Source organism: Sitophilus oryzae, unplaced genomic scaffold (genome assembly GCF_002938485.1).
Source record: "Sitophilus oryzae breed Bouriz unplaced genomic scaffold, Soryzae_2.0 scaffold_60_pilon_pilon, whole genome shotgun sequence".
NCBI classification, from domain to species: Eukaryota; Metazoa; Arthropoda; class Insecta; order Coleoptera; family Curculionidae; genus Sitophilus; species Sitophilus oryzae.
The window spans coordinates 58,316-74,084 of record NW_022147207.1 but is presented as its reverse complement, the minus strand read 5'-3'; the positions used below and the strand labels follow the sequence as shown (position 1 = coordinate 74,084).

The 15,769-nt window shown below is 30.9% G+C and overlaps 1 protein-coding gene across 1 annotated transcript in view; it reads left to right on the top strand.

The window, feature by feature from the left end:
* LOC115887684 (acetylcholinesterase) overlaps positions 1–11,985 on the top strand; it is a gene marked incomplete in the record, with an annotated part of 242,446 nt that extends 230,461 nt beyond the window's left edge. Inside the window, 2 exon segments of the mRNA XM_030907142.1 lie at positions 11,642–11,799; positions 11,957–11,985. Coding sequence (XP_030763002.1) covers positions 11,642–11,799; positions 11,957–11,985 — 187 coding nt within the window.
* Positions 11,986–15,769: the final 3,784 nt, after the last annotated feature.

Genomic DNA, 15,769 nt, shown 5'->3' with positions numbered 1-15,769 from the left:
GCTCTAATATCATTATAAAGATAAACTGAGAATTGGTATGTCTCTAAAAATATTATTATTTAGTACATTGTATAAAGAGTTAAATAATTATATTACTACTATTGCCATTACTCGCAGACGAGTATTTGACACGCATCAGAAAATGGTTACGCAAGGCGTTTCCCTTCATGAGATTTTCTGTGACTGATACGTAATGTTATCTCACTTCATTCAAAAATATAATTGTTTTGTTACCTCTTTACCTTTTGGTTGGTAGAAAACCTTGTTTTTTAATTTCCAGAATGCTCTTGAGGCGCTGCTAATCCTGTGCTGAATTTCAGAGTCGATATTGGCCTTTTCCTAAATCAAACTGGCAAGGTAATTCAATTTCGCTACATATTTCAATAGTTCTTCTCCGACCTTTATAGCATTGTTGTGATCTTCCGGGGGAGTGCACATGATGTTAGTTTCATCATGTTCAACTTAAGGCCCAAAGCCTCGTATGCCCAGGTATATGTGTTCAACATTTCTTGTAATTGCTGTAACGTTTTAGCAACTAGAGCGCAGTCATCAGCGTATTGAAGTTCTGTGATGAATTTTGAACGTGTTTTTGCCCTGAGTCTTTTTATGTTGAACAGACCGCCATCATATCTGTATCTAATACCCAATCCTTTTTCTTGCAGTTTGCTATCCACTATAATGGAGAGCGCTGCCATGTTTATGTTGAATAGAAGATGCGCTAATATGCATCCCTCCCTAACTCCTGTATTTGTTAGGAAGGGACCTCTTATGTGACACTCTTGACTTGTTGTTATGGAGGCTTTTACACACTGTAAGAAACTTGTTGGATACTCCGAACATTTTCATAATTGCCCAAAGTGCATCTCTGTTCACAGAGTCGAAGGCTTTTGTTAGGTCGATGAATGTCTTTTACTTTTTCCTGTAGTTGACGAATGGAGAATATGAAATCGACGATGCCACGGTTGGTGCGAAAACCCGTTTGCTATTCTAGGAGGATTTTTTCTATATGTGGATGCAGGCGATTTCACAAATAATACTAAGAAATAATTATATTAAGATCTATTGAACTATATAACACATCACACTATGAGCAAAAACTTTTTGATTACTAAAACGTATGCTGCAATTACCGTTTTAATATTAACTAGGGAACTTAGAACATAAAGTACTTTGGATCTAAAACTGTTAATCAATCTCGTTTTAATAAGGTATAAGTTTAATATACTAATGAAAGTGCATACTTGTCGACTTTATGCACCTTCATAGTCTCTGTTTTAACGAAAACTTCTTGCAAATAACTCAGAGATTTAACTAACTTCGAAAACTTGAGTTAATCTTGAAAGTGGTTTTCATTAGAAGACTAAATTATATAATTTTAATAATGTGCTACAGATTTTCTTTATGCAAATGCTAACATTAAACAATTTATGCATATTTAACTTAGTACTATAACTGTAGGCTGTAGTGCTATAACTAAAGCATTCTGTATTCTGTCTCTGCTTTTATAACTTAACATAAAATTACTTAGCATAAATTTTATATTAATCCAGAATTACCTATGTAGAATAAGTAAAGGTTGATATTTATAGTAGACATAATGATGGATTGTATCTAAAAATAATGGGTCTCAAATATATTTATTACAGTTGGTGGTTGGAACCTTTGGTGTTACACAGCAAAATAAATCACTAAATCACCACAATACTCCAAAGCACTTTTTACTTTTACACTGGACGAGCGTTTCGCTAACTATGTTAGCATCATCAGCAGATGATTAAAACTCATCTTTAGCATATCGTCATCATTATCACTCATCATCGTTAGCGAAACGCGCGTCCAGCGTAAAAGTAAAAGATGTTTTGGTATATTGTGGTGATTTAATGTTTTATTTTGCTCTCAAAGATAAATTTAATTCTCTTCAATTAAAATTTTAACAATTTAATGAGAAACATTATAATAAATAAACAATTAAAGTGTTAAATTTCGTATATTTTTTTTTATTTTTTATTGTTATTTTTTTTATTACAATCGCGACTTTGGTTGTAATAGATATATTCCCTCATTATTGTATAAAATAATTAGGAAGACTAGATATAAGTTTATAGTTTGCGAACCTTTCTAGCACAAAGGGTAATATCAAATTATGTTTTAAACCTTTTCATCAATTAAGTCGAGGCCTAAAAAGTTTTTAATAATGTTAATTTTAAACATTTATAGTGCTTTGTACTTATTTTAACGTGTATCAGGTAATGCTCAAAGGCTTTCATTACAAATATGAGATATTTGATTAAAATTTGACTAATTATACAGGGTGAACCTTAAATAAGTGCAAATATATAATGTTGTTATAATATAAAGATATGTTTTTTAACTAAAAATTTAAAAAAATGATCCAAATTCTTTTTCGAAAAATACCGAATTTCAAATTTTTTTTTCAAAAAAAAACTCATAGACGTGTTTTTGGAGTAGAAATATACCACCCCTAAAAATATTTGCACTTATTAAAGACTCACTTTGTATAAAAAAAATATTTTTTTTGTAATAAAATTTGAAAAGATATTTTTGGATTATCAAACTGTATCACTACAAATTAATAATGAATATTACAGTTGAGGGTTGGAACCTTTGGTGTTACACAGCAAAATAAAAACACTAAATCACCACAATACACCTAAACACTTTTACTTTTACACTGGACGCACGTTTCGCTAACCATGTTAGCATCATCAGCAGATGATTATAAACTGATGAACTAATAATGAATAATGAAATTTTGTACGAATTCTTAACAAAGAATCATGCTTAACTTATTTTTTGCAATATGTTTTCGAATACGTTATTTAAAAAACATATATTTTTTCCTTAAACATAACGACATACTTCTATGCCAATTAAGGTGCCAAACTAAGGAACATAACTTATCAACCTCTAGAATAGTCTATTATGCCCTTTTTGCGTCGCATCTTTGTTATGCTCTTCCATTCTGGGGTACTTGCTGCGCGACAAAATTTGATGGTATTTTCAAACTTCAAAAGAGAGCAGTTCGATATTTATTGGGACTGAAGAGTAGAACTCACTGCCAGAATTTCTTTTAAAATTTCAAAATACTGACTCTTCCTTCTTTATTCATTTTTGAATCCGTTTGCTTAATCAGCAAGCACATATCTGCTATTCCCGAAAGACCACCTGACAACTATCCACTTGGGAATACGGAGCACGATCTTTATCTGCCAACCCCGAGCTCAGAACTATTTAAAGGCTCAATACTGTAAAATACCAAAACATGTACAATCATCTGCCTTTGGATATCAAGTCGCTTTCATTCTTTCCCGCATTTTGCAAAGCTCTGAAATCATACTTACTGGGGAGAGCCCTATATGCGGTAAACTTTTTTGTTGATGTTTAGTCTTGAACAATTGTGAATTTTCAAATTTTGATCATCTCACACACTGGTTAAAAAAGTCTAGTATTTAATATTTTATAATAACTATTAAGTGATTATAACCATTTACAATTTTAAAATTGTAAAATTTTTATTGATACGTTTTTTTTTGTGTTCTGCAATGTATGTATGTATATTCTATTTGTGATTTTAATAACGTATTTTTTTATTATTTGTATATTTTTTGTGCTTTTGTTTGTTTTTATTGCTTTGTCGATGAAGCTATTTTGGCTTTTTGTACAATAAAGCTTTATTTATTATTATTATTTATTGATAATTTTTAGTAGATGCAATAAACACTTAAAAAAATTTTTCTTTATACACGATGAGTCCTAAATAAATGCAAATATTTTCAGGGGTAGTATATTTCGACCCCAGAAACAACATTATGAGGTTTTTTCGCGAAAAAAATCAAAAATTTAGATTTAGAAAAACTTTTGGACTTTTTTAATTGTTAGTTAAGGAACATAATTTCTCGATACTATGTCAACATAGGTAGTACATTAAATTTACAAGAAAGAAAAGCCAGAAAACATCCAATTGTTCTGAAAATTTAAGCAAAAAATATTTTTTGCCAATTTTTGAAATAAAATAAATCGGTTATTTTAGACTTATTTCAAAAACGGTAAAGAGAAAATATGTTTCTTTTCTCGCGATCTACCAGCCCTGAAAATATTTGTAATTATTTAACACTCATCCTGTATATCTCTGACATTGTTAACGTATTTCCAAAATCTTTCTACAGAGTACAAAAATGATCAGACACAAATTTATTTATATACCTAACCAAACTTGGTTAAGATAATATAGTTGTTGTGTGAACTAATAATACCGTGTGATCGAAAAAACGGCGTCCATAACGGCTGGGGAATGACAATCGTTGATAATTTTGTCGAGGTTAATCTGTAGACGTCATTTACTAAAAATTGTTAAAAATTAATATTAATTATAGAAAGATTAAAAATGGAGAGCACGTTTCCAGACAAACAAATCTATTTTCAAGAAAATATATTTTTTCGTATTTTAAACTACTTCTTCTTCTTCTTCTTCTTTTAGAAGGCGTATCGCCTGTTTATATCCAGTTTCCTCCTCGTCTAAGCAACTCTTGCGAGGTTGACTGCCAACTGTCTTGCCAACGTTTAGGTGGTCGTCCAGTAGGTCTGCTGGTCATGCTGGTTCCATTCTCTTCTTCTCTGCCTTATCCATCTGGCAACGTCGTTTGTTTGGCACTTTTCTCTTATGTCTACATTTCTCTGTCTGTCCCTCAATGTGTATCCAGTTATCATTCTTAAGGTCTTCATTTCAGTAGTTCGTAGGATTCTCTTTGTTACTGATGTTTCAGCTCTGGTTTCCGCACCATATGTCATCACTGGTCGTATGCAGGTTTTGTATATTCTTGACTTACATTCTGTACTCAAATGTTTGTTTTTCTATATGGGATATTTTAGATGTCCTGATATTGCGGCAGCTTTATTGGCTTGTTTCCTTACTTCTTCTTCCAGGAATCCTGAGCTTGTAATTTTTCATCCGAGGTATTCGAATGACATTATCTGATCAACAGTTTTGTTTTTATTACCAATTTGCACCGTAGAGGCTCCTTTGTAATGGTCATGCATTTGGTCTTATTTGTGGAAATTTGCATGTTAAGTTTTTCTGCCTGTCTGTTAAAAGCTTGTAGCATTCTTTGGATGTCGTCCTCTGACTCTGCAATAAGTACTGCGTCATCGGCATAGCATAATATGTTTACTTTATGCATTCCCATTCGATATCCTAATCCAGTATTCTTGACAGTTTTTATTACTTGATCCATGATTGTGTTGAATAACAGAGGGCTGAGGCTGTCGCCTTGGCGAATACCAGTTGTAGTTCGAAGATGCTGCGTTAAGGTAAAGTTTGTTCTTATTTGGGTTGTTGTGTTTGTGTTTAAGTCCTTGATAAGTTCTATGAATTCTTTCGAGACATTACTGCTTTCCAAGATGGTAATGATGTCTCTTAGTTGGACTCTATCAAAGGCCTTTGTTAAATCTATAAAACATAGATAGGCTGGAGAGTTATATTCTAAGGATTTTTCAACTAGTTGCCTGAGTATGAATAGTGCATCGGTAGTTGATCGGTTTCTTGGGAATCCTTGTTGTTCCTCGCTTATTGGCACTATTGAGGAGATTTTGTCCGCAATGATCTTAGTCAGAAGTTTTAGCAAGGTGCTCAGTAATGTTATTCCTCTATAGTTTGCTGGGTCTGTTGTATCTCCCTTTTTAAAAATGGGTATTGTTATACTTTGTTTCCATTCTTCTGGTATTTTCTTATGTTGTAATATAATGTTAAACAGTTTTGTGTATTCCTCTATGATAGCCGTGCCTGCGTTTTTTATTAGCTCGTTTGGTATTTTATCTTGATTAGGAGATTTTCTATTTTTAAGTTTCCTTATTGTCTCTTCTACTTGCTTGTAAGGGATCTGCGCATGATTTGTTACAAAACCGTATAAATTATATATCATTGTAATCACAAAACTTCAATCTATTTCCGTATCGTAACGGAATTTTAAATTATGTCTTAATTTTCGAGAAAATTTAGTCCAAACATCAAACATAAGGAATATTTTGTTGATGTTTGACTACCAAAACCTTAAAAATAAAGAAGTTGTCTAAAAATGTGCTACTATACGGACATAGTATGATCCTTTATCTTTAATTTTCTTCTTCATATGTGTAAAAATACCTAGTCAGTTTTACATAAAACGTTAAATGCCGAACGGTTATCATCGATTTCCATTCCCCGATATATCTGTCGTATTTGACAAACTGTAATGCCAGAAATATTATCTCAAAACATTAGGCTCTTTTGTGCAATCTTCTATTTAAAAAAATCTATTAAAAGCTTTAATAGCGAAATTGTGTTTAGTTAGACAAAGTGGATAATTGGTCAAAATCTATCAAACTACAGTTTAAAATACCTCGTTTCTAAACAACTTGAATAACATTAACCCATAGTAATCTATTATAATTTGCTACGCCGCAGTTTGATGCCATCCCTAAAGGCTATTTAGTTTATCTCGCTCTCTCTCTCCGTCCTTTTCCAGTAATGGCCGGTTTCGGAACTTAGAGTTGAAGTTGCCCGAATAAAATTTATAACCCATTTAAATGGTTTATCTTTAATTTGGAAATAATTACTTGTTATAAAGTTATAATTGGCTACTTCCGGTCCGCCGAATCAGTAATAATTGCAGAAATAAATCCAGGAAGATAGAAATAATCGAACAAGCTAATATTCGGTTTATTTTGTAAAGCATATCGTTTTTAATTTGAAAAAAAAATAATTAGTTGGCAATATTTACTTGATTATATAGGATGAGTCTTAAATAAGTGCAAATATTTTTGGGAGTACACGACTGAGGTTTTTTCGCGAATTTTTTTTTAATTTGTAATTTTCTGAAAAATTTGTTAGAATTTTTAAATGTATATAATTTTATATTGGTTGACCCGGTTCACCTAAAACCCGTCCCGAACGTAGAATATGAGGTACCAATTCAACATCAATTAAAAGGTCAATAGGACCTGGGTTTTGAAATGAATAATCAGCTAATTTAAGATTCTGGATATGTGTCCAAGACGAAGGATTTATATTTATCTTAGGTTGGTCAGAACTGACCTGTAGTTCTGACCAACCTAAGATAAATATAAATTCTATCTTAAATTAGCTGATTATTCATTCAAAAACCAGGTCCTATTGACCTTTTAATTGATGCTGAATGGTACCTCATATTCTACGTTCAGGACGGGTTTTAGGTGAACAGGGTCAACTGTTGCTAGAAACAATTTTCGGATATATTCTTCAAGGCATGGCAGTTTCTGACCATGTACCGTTACATAATTCAACTTTGCTAAGCTGCCATACTTCTATTGAAAATAACTTAGATATTCAGCTTCAAAAATTTGGGAAGTTGAGGAAATTCCTAAAATTTCTAGCCTGTCTACTGAGGATGTCCAGTGTGAGGAAATTTATAGATCGCTAACTTATAGAGATCAGTCTGGCAGATTCTGTGTACCTCTTCCGTTTAAAATACCGAATCCATTCTTCCGTAATACATGTTATCAAGCTCGTCGACTATTTACATCACTAGAGTTCCGGCTTGCTAAAAATCCAGAGCTTCGTAAAGCTTACTGTGAGTTTATGCAGGATTATCTCAACAATGGACATATGGTATTGATCCCTCCGGAAGACTATAACTCTCCTACAGCTTACTACATACCTCATCATTCTGTTATAAAAAATGAGATATCTGGACCTAAGCTTAGGGTGGTTTTTAATGCTAGTTTTCGAGACACGAATGGAACATCTCTCAATGATTCTTTATTTATAGGACCTAAGTTACAACAGGATATTGCTTCTATTCTTTTAACTTTTAGATTTCATCTATATGTTTTTATTTGTGACATTAAGCAAATGTATAGACAAATTCTTATTCAACCACAATTTCAAAACTTTCAAAGAATCATATGGCGTTTTTCTTCAGATGAACCAATTCAAGAATACAAACTGCTCACAGTGACATACGGGGTATCGTCTGCTCCATATTTAGCTCTTCGAACACTGCAAGAACTTGCTAATCAGGGAGAGTCTCATTTTCCTTTAGCTGCAAAGGCAATAAAGAAAAATATTTATATAGATGACGCAATTTGTGGTGCAAATGATCTAAATTCTGCTCTAAGTTTGCAACACGAACTTGTTGATCTTATGCGTACTGGGGGGTTCGAATTGAGAAAATGGACAAGTAATCAACCTGATTTGTTAAGCCATATTCCTCCTTCTGATGTACAAATGTCTTGTAGCTTTCAATATATATAATTTTTTTTTTAAAAATAATTATAACATCTTCATAATACGGCACCATAGGTAGTAGATTAAATTTACAAGGAAAAAAATCCAGAAAAGATTTATCGATTATCAATATTTAAGCGAAAAATAATTTTTTTCATTTATAGTAAATTAACTCGGTTATTTTGGACTTATCTGGAAAACAGTAAAGAGAAAATATGTTTCTTTTCACGAGATCTACTTTGAAAATATTTGCACTTATTTAAAACTCGCCCTGTATAAATAAATAAATATAAATATTAGTCAGTTAGTATTTATAAATATTTTTAGATCCCTATATAGAAATGCTTATAATCGTATTGATTAAGTAAAATGTAAATAATTATTTGGTAATTGTATTTTAAATTTTTAATTTATATTTTATATACAGGGTGAATCTTAAGTGCAAATATATTTAGAGGTGGTATATTTCGACCCCAGAAACACGTCTATTAAATTTTCTGGCGATTTATTTGTTTGGAGTATTTGGTGGAAAATTTATAAATTAAATTTACAAAAAAATCCCAGAAAAAAGTCGGTGGTTATCAAAATTTAAGCGAAAAATTATTTTATTTAATTTTTAAAGTGTCTTGACTTGTCGGAAACACGGTAAATATAAGATATATTTTATCGAGATAACCCTGTGAAAATATTTGCACTTATTTTAGACTCAACCTCTATGTTATTACAATAATAATAAAAAACTATATTAATATGGTACCACATATATGTTCATAAATGAACTAGAAATAATTAAAATAGTTCTCTGGTTTAGGCTGATATTTAACAACTTACGTATATTACGAGCTAATATTCATAAGTCAGAAGAAATTTTAAACAGTCCATCAGTATCAGGTAGTGAATATAAAAATGTAAAGTAACAAAAAAGCAATTAAAATATTTTAAAAACAGGACAACATAATATTATTTTATTTTGTTTTTGTTTACAGAAAAATTGTATTATAAAATTTTAAAATTTGTTAAGCAAACTTTTTTTATATAGTTTTAGTTACTAAGATTATAATCTGAGAGATATTAAAATTTTATTCAAATATATTTGAAAGAACATACATAACTTCTAAGTATATGATGGACATTTACTTGAAATTGAATAAAGAATGAACTACTTCTGTGTTTGTTACAATTGGCTAAATTTTAGATGAAAAAAACCATTTTTTTTTGAAAGCCTAGTTACACGCGGGTATGGTCGAATAAATAAAATTTGATATCCCCTCGATATTTTCTTATTTCTATAAAAAATTGTTATAATGAAATATTATATAATTTTTACAAAGAATTATACACTACGCCATTTACATTAGTCTAAAATAGTATATTGTTTTATTAGGAGTAAAAATGATACTTTTTTCGTGGCGAAGCTGTATGTTTGACGACATATAGGCGAGAGGCGAGCCTCAAAGTAATTTTTACTCCGCATAAAATATGGTTTTTTTAAAGGCCCCAAAAAACAATTGCAAATATCCTAAATAATATAAAAATATTTAAAAGTAATACCGTGAATGTAATTATATATTGAGAAACTATGATTACGCTCGTTGAATTTGACACTTTATGTCAGCTTAATAATATATTTTCGTACTTTTGTGCTTAGGCGTAAAAGTGCTTTACTTTTATGCCTAGGCGTTAAAATTTTTATATTGTCAATAACGTCGCAAAAATTAATACTTTTGTGACGTTTGAGCCAAAATAATATTACTTACTAATTAAATCATATTGTACATACATTAAATTGTAGATTAAACATTAAAAAAATATATAAAATTGAAGTGTGTGCGTTCTCGAGGTTATATATTCGTTTTTTAAAACTATTTTATGAATGAAAATGTTTGTTATTTTTTCAGTTTAGTTTTTTTTCTTTTTAAGAAAAATAATTTTAAACCTAGCATCACAAATTCCCAGAGAATGTTTTACCGCTCTCATAGAATACCGCTTTATCTTAAATGACACATTGTTTACTATAATTCCCGGATGTTCTCCGAAACTCATTAGAGAAATAGAATGGATTTTATGTTCTAAAAATCAGTATCTCCGGAAATATGAAACTATTTTGTGCGGGAAGTGAAGCGAAAAGCAAAATCCTGTATCTCCGAGTTATTTATAATCTGCTGCATTACTTTGCTTATTTTTAGAATATTTGCAAATATAAATGGCGTTTATCAATTCCGGTATATGTATATTTTAATAGTTATTATTTCATAGTTTTCATAGTTTTCAAAACAAGAGATTTTTCAGAACACACTTTTATAAAATTTAAATGCATTAATATTTATTCAGTCGCTATATGTTTCAAGAAATAATAATTATTTTACTCTAAGTTTCAGAATTTTTTTTTGTGTTCTATGTATTTTTAAACATGGGATCTAGATAAAAAGGTACGAAAGAAAACAAAATAGAGAAGTTTCAAAAATGTTATTGTGTTTGTATTCTAAGTACTGGCTCTGGACCAAAACTTATTTTCCATGATCCTTGCTATACATGTTACAGAGTCGTGCTTTTATATAGCAAAAAAATCTCTTGCATGTACTTGTGATGTTTGTCACAAGTGTAGTATTTCAAAGTTTGTACTGGGAAAACATACTCAAGTTAGTTGGCCACTGTCCTCCTTGAGGAATATACAGGATGCGTCTTAAATACGTGCAAATATTTTCAGAGATGGTAGATCTCGATAAAAGAAACATATTTTTACTTTACTGTTTTCCAAATAAGTCTCAAATAACCGAGTTACTTTACTTAAAATATTAAAACAGAAATATTTGGCTAAATTTTGAGAACCACTGGATGTTTTCTAGGTCTTCCTTCCTTTACATTTATTCTACTACCAAGGTTGCCATATTCTTGAGATATTATGTTTTTTTAACTAAAGAATTAAAAAATACTTCTTTTCAAAAAACAACATTTCCAAAATTTTTAAGACTCACCCTGTATCATTACATTGATGTTAATTTTATATTCGTTTTGAATAATGCAGTTTATAGTCCTATTATTCATAATTATTTATGATGTAGGTATGCAGCATATGCACGATATATTTTAGACGACAACAAACAGTTAAAATTAATAAATATAACAATGAAAAGGTTGTTTAATAAAGAAATATTTCTAAAATGCATAAAATTGTATTTACTTTTGTAAAATAAAATACATATAAATATTAATATGTATGTGGTTATATTAACAAATATAACAAATTACCTTAAAAACGTTAAAAAGCAAAATCGTCTGTACAATTTATTAGCGATACGACGGAACGGAACCAATATTGACAGTTTAAAAATTCAAGCCCATATTTTATGTATTAAGCAAATAAAGAGCGTGCGCTTTTTTGAAACCCGTTACCGACGATGTCAACTGGCCGCTGTACACAAAAGAACAACCTCAATATTTTATATTCAATGCTGACAAAAATGGAATAGGTCGAGGGCCGCGTGCACAAGCATGTGCTTTCTGGAACAACTTCCTGCCAAAATTACGAGAAAATTCAGGTAGAGTATTTTCCCATTCTTTAATTAAAATAAATAGATAATTTTTACATTTGTACGATCAACAGTCTGTAATAAACCCGTATTAGGTAAATCTGAGTAAAAATTGCTTTATTTTGTCTATTTATTTAATCGCCAATTATTTAGTAATTTTTTCCAGTACATGAAATCCATCATATCAGAGAATGAGAATAGGGGATTTCCTCCATTCTAATTATTTGGACAAAAATTTTTATTTTATTTTTTTATTATGTGGCATAAAAATACATACAACCCTAGATTTTCACCCTTCTGCCATCAACCCCTGTTTTTTTTAATAAAGACAAATGAAGCCATACCCCCCAGCCTCCACCTCACAGGTACCTCAGCTGGAGACAAGATCCTCGACTGTGAAGGGCACGGAGGGCCAAACCTCAACCGTGGAGGGGTGTATACCCTCGGAGGATGAGGAACATCTGTTGTCAGAGAAGGATGGGAAATACCCTGTCCTTCCTACAACATGTATGAGTGATAACTCAAGGAAAGGGGACACAATAGATCTTTAAGGTCGCAGTGATTAACCCCCCCCCCTTCCACTCATTCTACAACCCCATGAATAAAAATGGCTGTTTTCGCTCATAAGAGCATCATCAGACAAATAAAATAAACGTCAATCCACAAACACGTTCACATTTTACATATTAAAACAACACTCCTGTATGAAAAATGTGAACGTGTGTGTGGAATGACTTTTATTGTATTTGTCTGATGATGCTCGTATGAGCAAAACACGTGTCACTGTTTAACTTAATATAAACGTTGAGACCGAGACTTTGAGTATTTTTAGGGTTCCGTACCCAAAGGGTAAAAACAGGAACCCTATTATTAACTAAGACTTTGCTGTCCGTCCGTCCGTCCGTCTGTCACAAAGGTCTATCTTATGACCCGTTATAGCTAGACAGATGAAATTTTTACAGATAATGTATCTATGTTGCCGCTATAAGAATAAATACTAAAAACAGAATTAAATAAATATTTATAAATAAAAAAGTACTTTCACTAAACATTATCTTTTAAGTAAGAATTTTACATAGAATCTTTCAAGTCCTCGGTGGCCGCGTGGTTAAAGCGTCAGGACTTTACGCTGCTATGACGTTAGAGCCGTAGTAAGGCAGGTTCGATCCTAGTCAAGGACACTTTTTGTTAATCTTTTTTTTTAATTTTTACATATTTTTACATATTTATTTTTGATTAATACAATTTTTAGTAATGTGTTTCTTCATTTTTTTTAATTACTTATACGCGCTTTCAAAATTTCAGCTAAATCGGAAAAAAAGTTTATAATAATATAGTATCTAATGTTGTTGGACTAGCACTTGACCAATTTTTTTATTTATACTTCCTTTTAATTTAAACCAGGTCTCTTTGAGAAGAATGGACGCCTTCTTTTAATACTATACAACTTGTCAAAAAAAATACGGTAATAAAAGTTTATTTTGTTATATTGCATAAATATAAAAAAAAGTAATAAAAACTATTATACTAGAAAGCTATAATTGTTGGAAAGTAAATTTAAAAATACATACATATTGTATTTGTAACACATAAAAAAATGCTATTCTCTGCCACGTTCGACCTGTCTATGCAAAGGTAGGTCGGTCACACACCCCACGTTGGGCGCCAGATTTTTTAAAAAGTTTCAGATAATTTAGAAAATACTATAATATTTTGAGTGATAATATTTAAAGTAGCAGTAAGAATACCGTATGATCTGAAAATAGATATCCGAGTGACTTATAAAATGGCAACTAATAGTCTAAGAGCTAGCAACGTTTTCGAGAAAGTATTTTAAGACATCTGGCTCTTTGATATATCTTTTACTATGCTCTCTGGAACAGCATGCGGCCCGTCTGGCTGCCGATACCCGTTGCGTTCACTACTGCGCATCGGAAGAAGATCCTATTTTTTTAATTTAGTCCTATAAATTCTAGTATTGAATATAAACCGAACATGTCTCCATAACGCAGTGCGTAGAGTTTCGCACTACGAACCGAGAAGTCAGAGTTCGAATCCGGGTCAGGGCAAAAACTTTTTTATTTTATTTTCGTTTATATTCTGATAGTAAAATATTAAATAATTCTGGTGATTAAAAAAAAACAAATATTTAATACTTTACTATCAGAATATAAAGGAAAATAAAATAAAAAAGTGTTTTCCCTGATCCGGATTCGAACTCTGACTCCTCGCTTGATAGGCGAAACCTCTACGCGCTGAGCTATGGAAAATCGGTCGGTTTATATTTTACACTAAAATTTAAAGGACTAATAAAACTATTTTTCTTTCAATGCGCAGTAGGGAACGCAACGTTTACCGGCAGCCAGACAGGGCCGCATGCTGTTCTAGAGAGCATAGTAAAATATATATCAAAGAGCTAGACGTCTTAAAATACTTGTTTTTCCGACGTTGCTAGCTACTACAATAATATTTGCCGAGCTCTACATATCATTGATTAAAAATTGATATATTTTTCCTAAACTAATATTTTATTTTGAAAAAAGTAAAAAAATTCTAAATAAAATGAATTTTCAAATTTTCTACCTCGATGTTTTTCCTATTTAATATTTTCAAAAGATTGAATATTAATTTCGTAAATCTTAATCGCCCCGACTGAAATAGATACCCAACACAAATTATTTTTATACAGCAGATCGTCGATCAATAAAAATACTCATTACAATATAATTTTAAACATTCTACTGAAAAACTAGATATATTAAAGCAAAACTACTAAGTTTCCAACTGGTAAATCCAAAAGAATGAAGCAGCTTTATCTATCGATTCTGAAGTAAAACTTTAAAGTGGAAATTAGATTAACTTTTATAAAATTTCTGTCCATAGCGGTTTCGAGGTTTTATTAATTTTCAGACGCTGCTGACACCTTGTTTTAATTTTTTACCTCTTGTCCTAAAACCTTTAAGTGACATCGCTTGAAGATTTAATTTTAAATCTATGGTAAAGCAATAGTTAACGAGTAAATAGGATTTTAGTGTCAATTAGCAATGATGGCATTAACTATTCTAAATAATTAGTTTACTATCTTTAAGAAAGAATAAATATTTTATATATATTATGAATTTTTCCATCAATTTGATTAAAAGCTTTATTAGCGAAATAAATAGCGATAATTGAGTGATCTGTTCCCATTCCAAAAAAGGCCGGTTATAATCGAAAAAATAACTGACTAAATTTACTGTTCCGACCTTCTCGATTTCCAGCAGCTCATACTCTCAAAGATAATCATCTCGTAGCGTGATACTGGAGAATTACGTTGACCGTGGTCTATTATTTAAAATGACATGATTGCTAAAAGTATGTGTCATTAATTCTCTCACTTTTTCGATAGAATGAGTTCAGCTAAAGTGTCGATATATGGGTTAATAGTGTAAGTTAAATAACGAAGTTTATAAAAGAGCACGTAGTTACAATAATGTAGTTAATATATTTGGTATTTATGTTGTTATTTTTTCCTCTCCTTTTGTGACTCCCAGTTCAGCTGCAAAAAGGTGTACCGTTTTTTTAAACAACTACCTCTGCGAACGGCAGCTTTTCATTGGAGAGCCAGTCGTGGATAAGGTATTTCACTAGAGAGAAAACTAATCAATAACAATAAACAAAAAAATATAGATATTGGGCGCCAGGCATGTACAGAGAAAGAAAACACAGTTGTATATTACTTAAAACTAATGACTATATTTATTCATGATGAATTCTGATGGTAAATAGCATTGTACAATTTTAATAATTATTATAGTGGTTAAATATTATTACAAGGCGTAATGTAATGAAACCTAAGATCTAAATCATATTGTAACTACTAAATCAACATAAATGTTCTTAATAATCTAACCACTAAGTATAGTCTGTACGATATTATTTAAAATGTACGTTATTAAGTTAAGACTGAAAATGTTATAAATGTTAAATGTGAAACTAT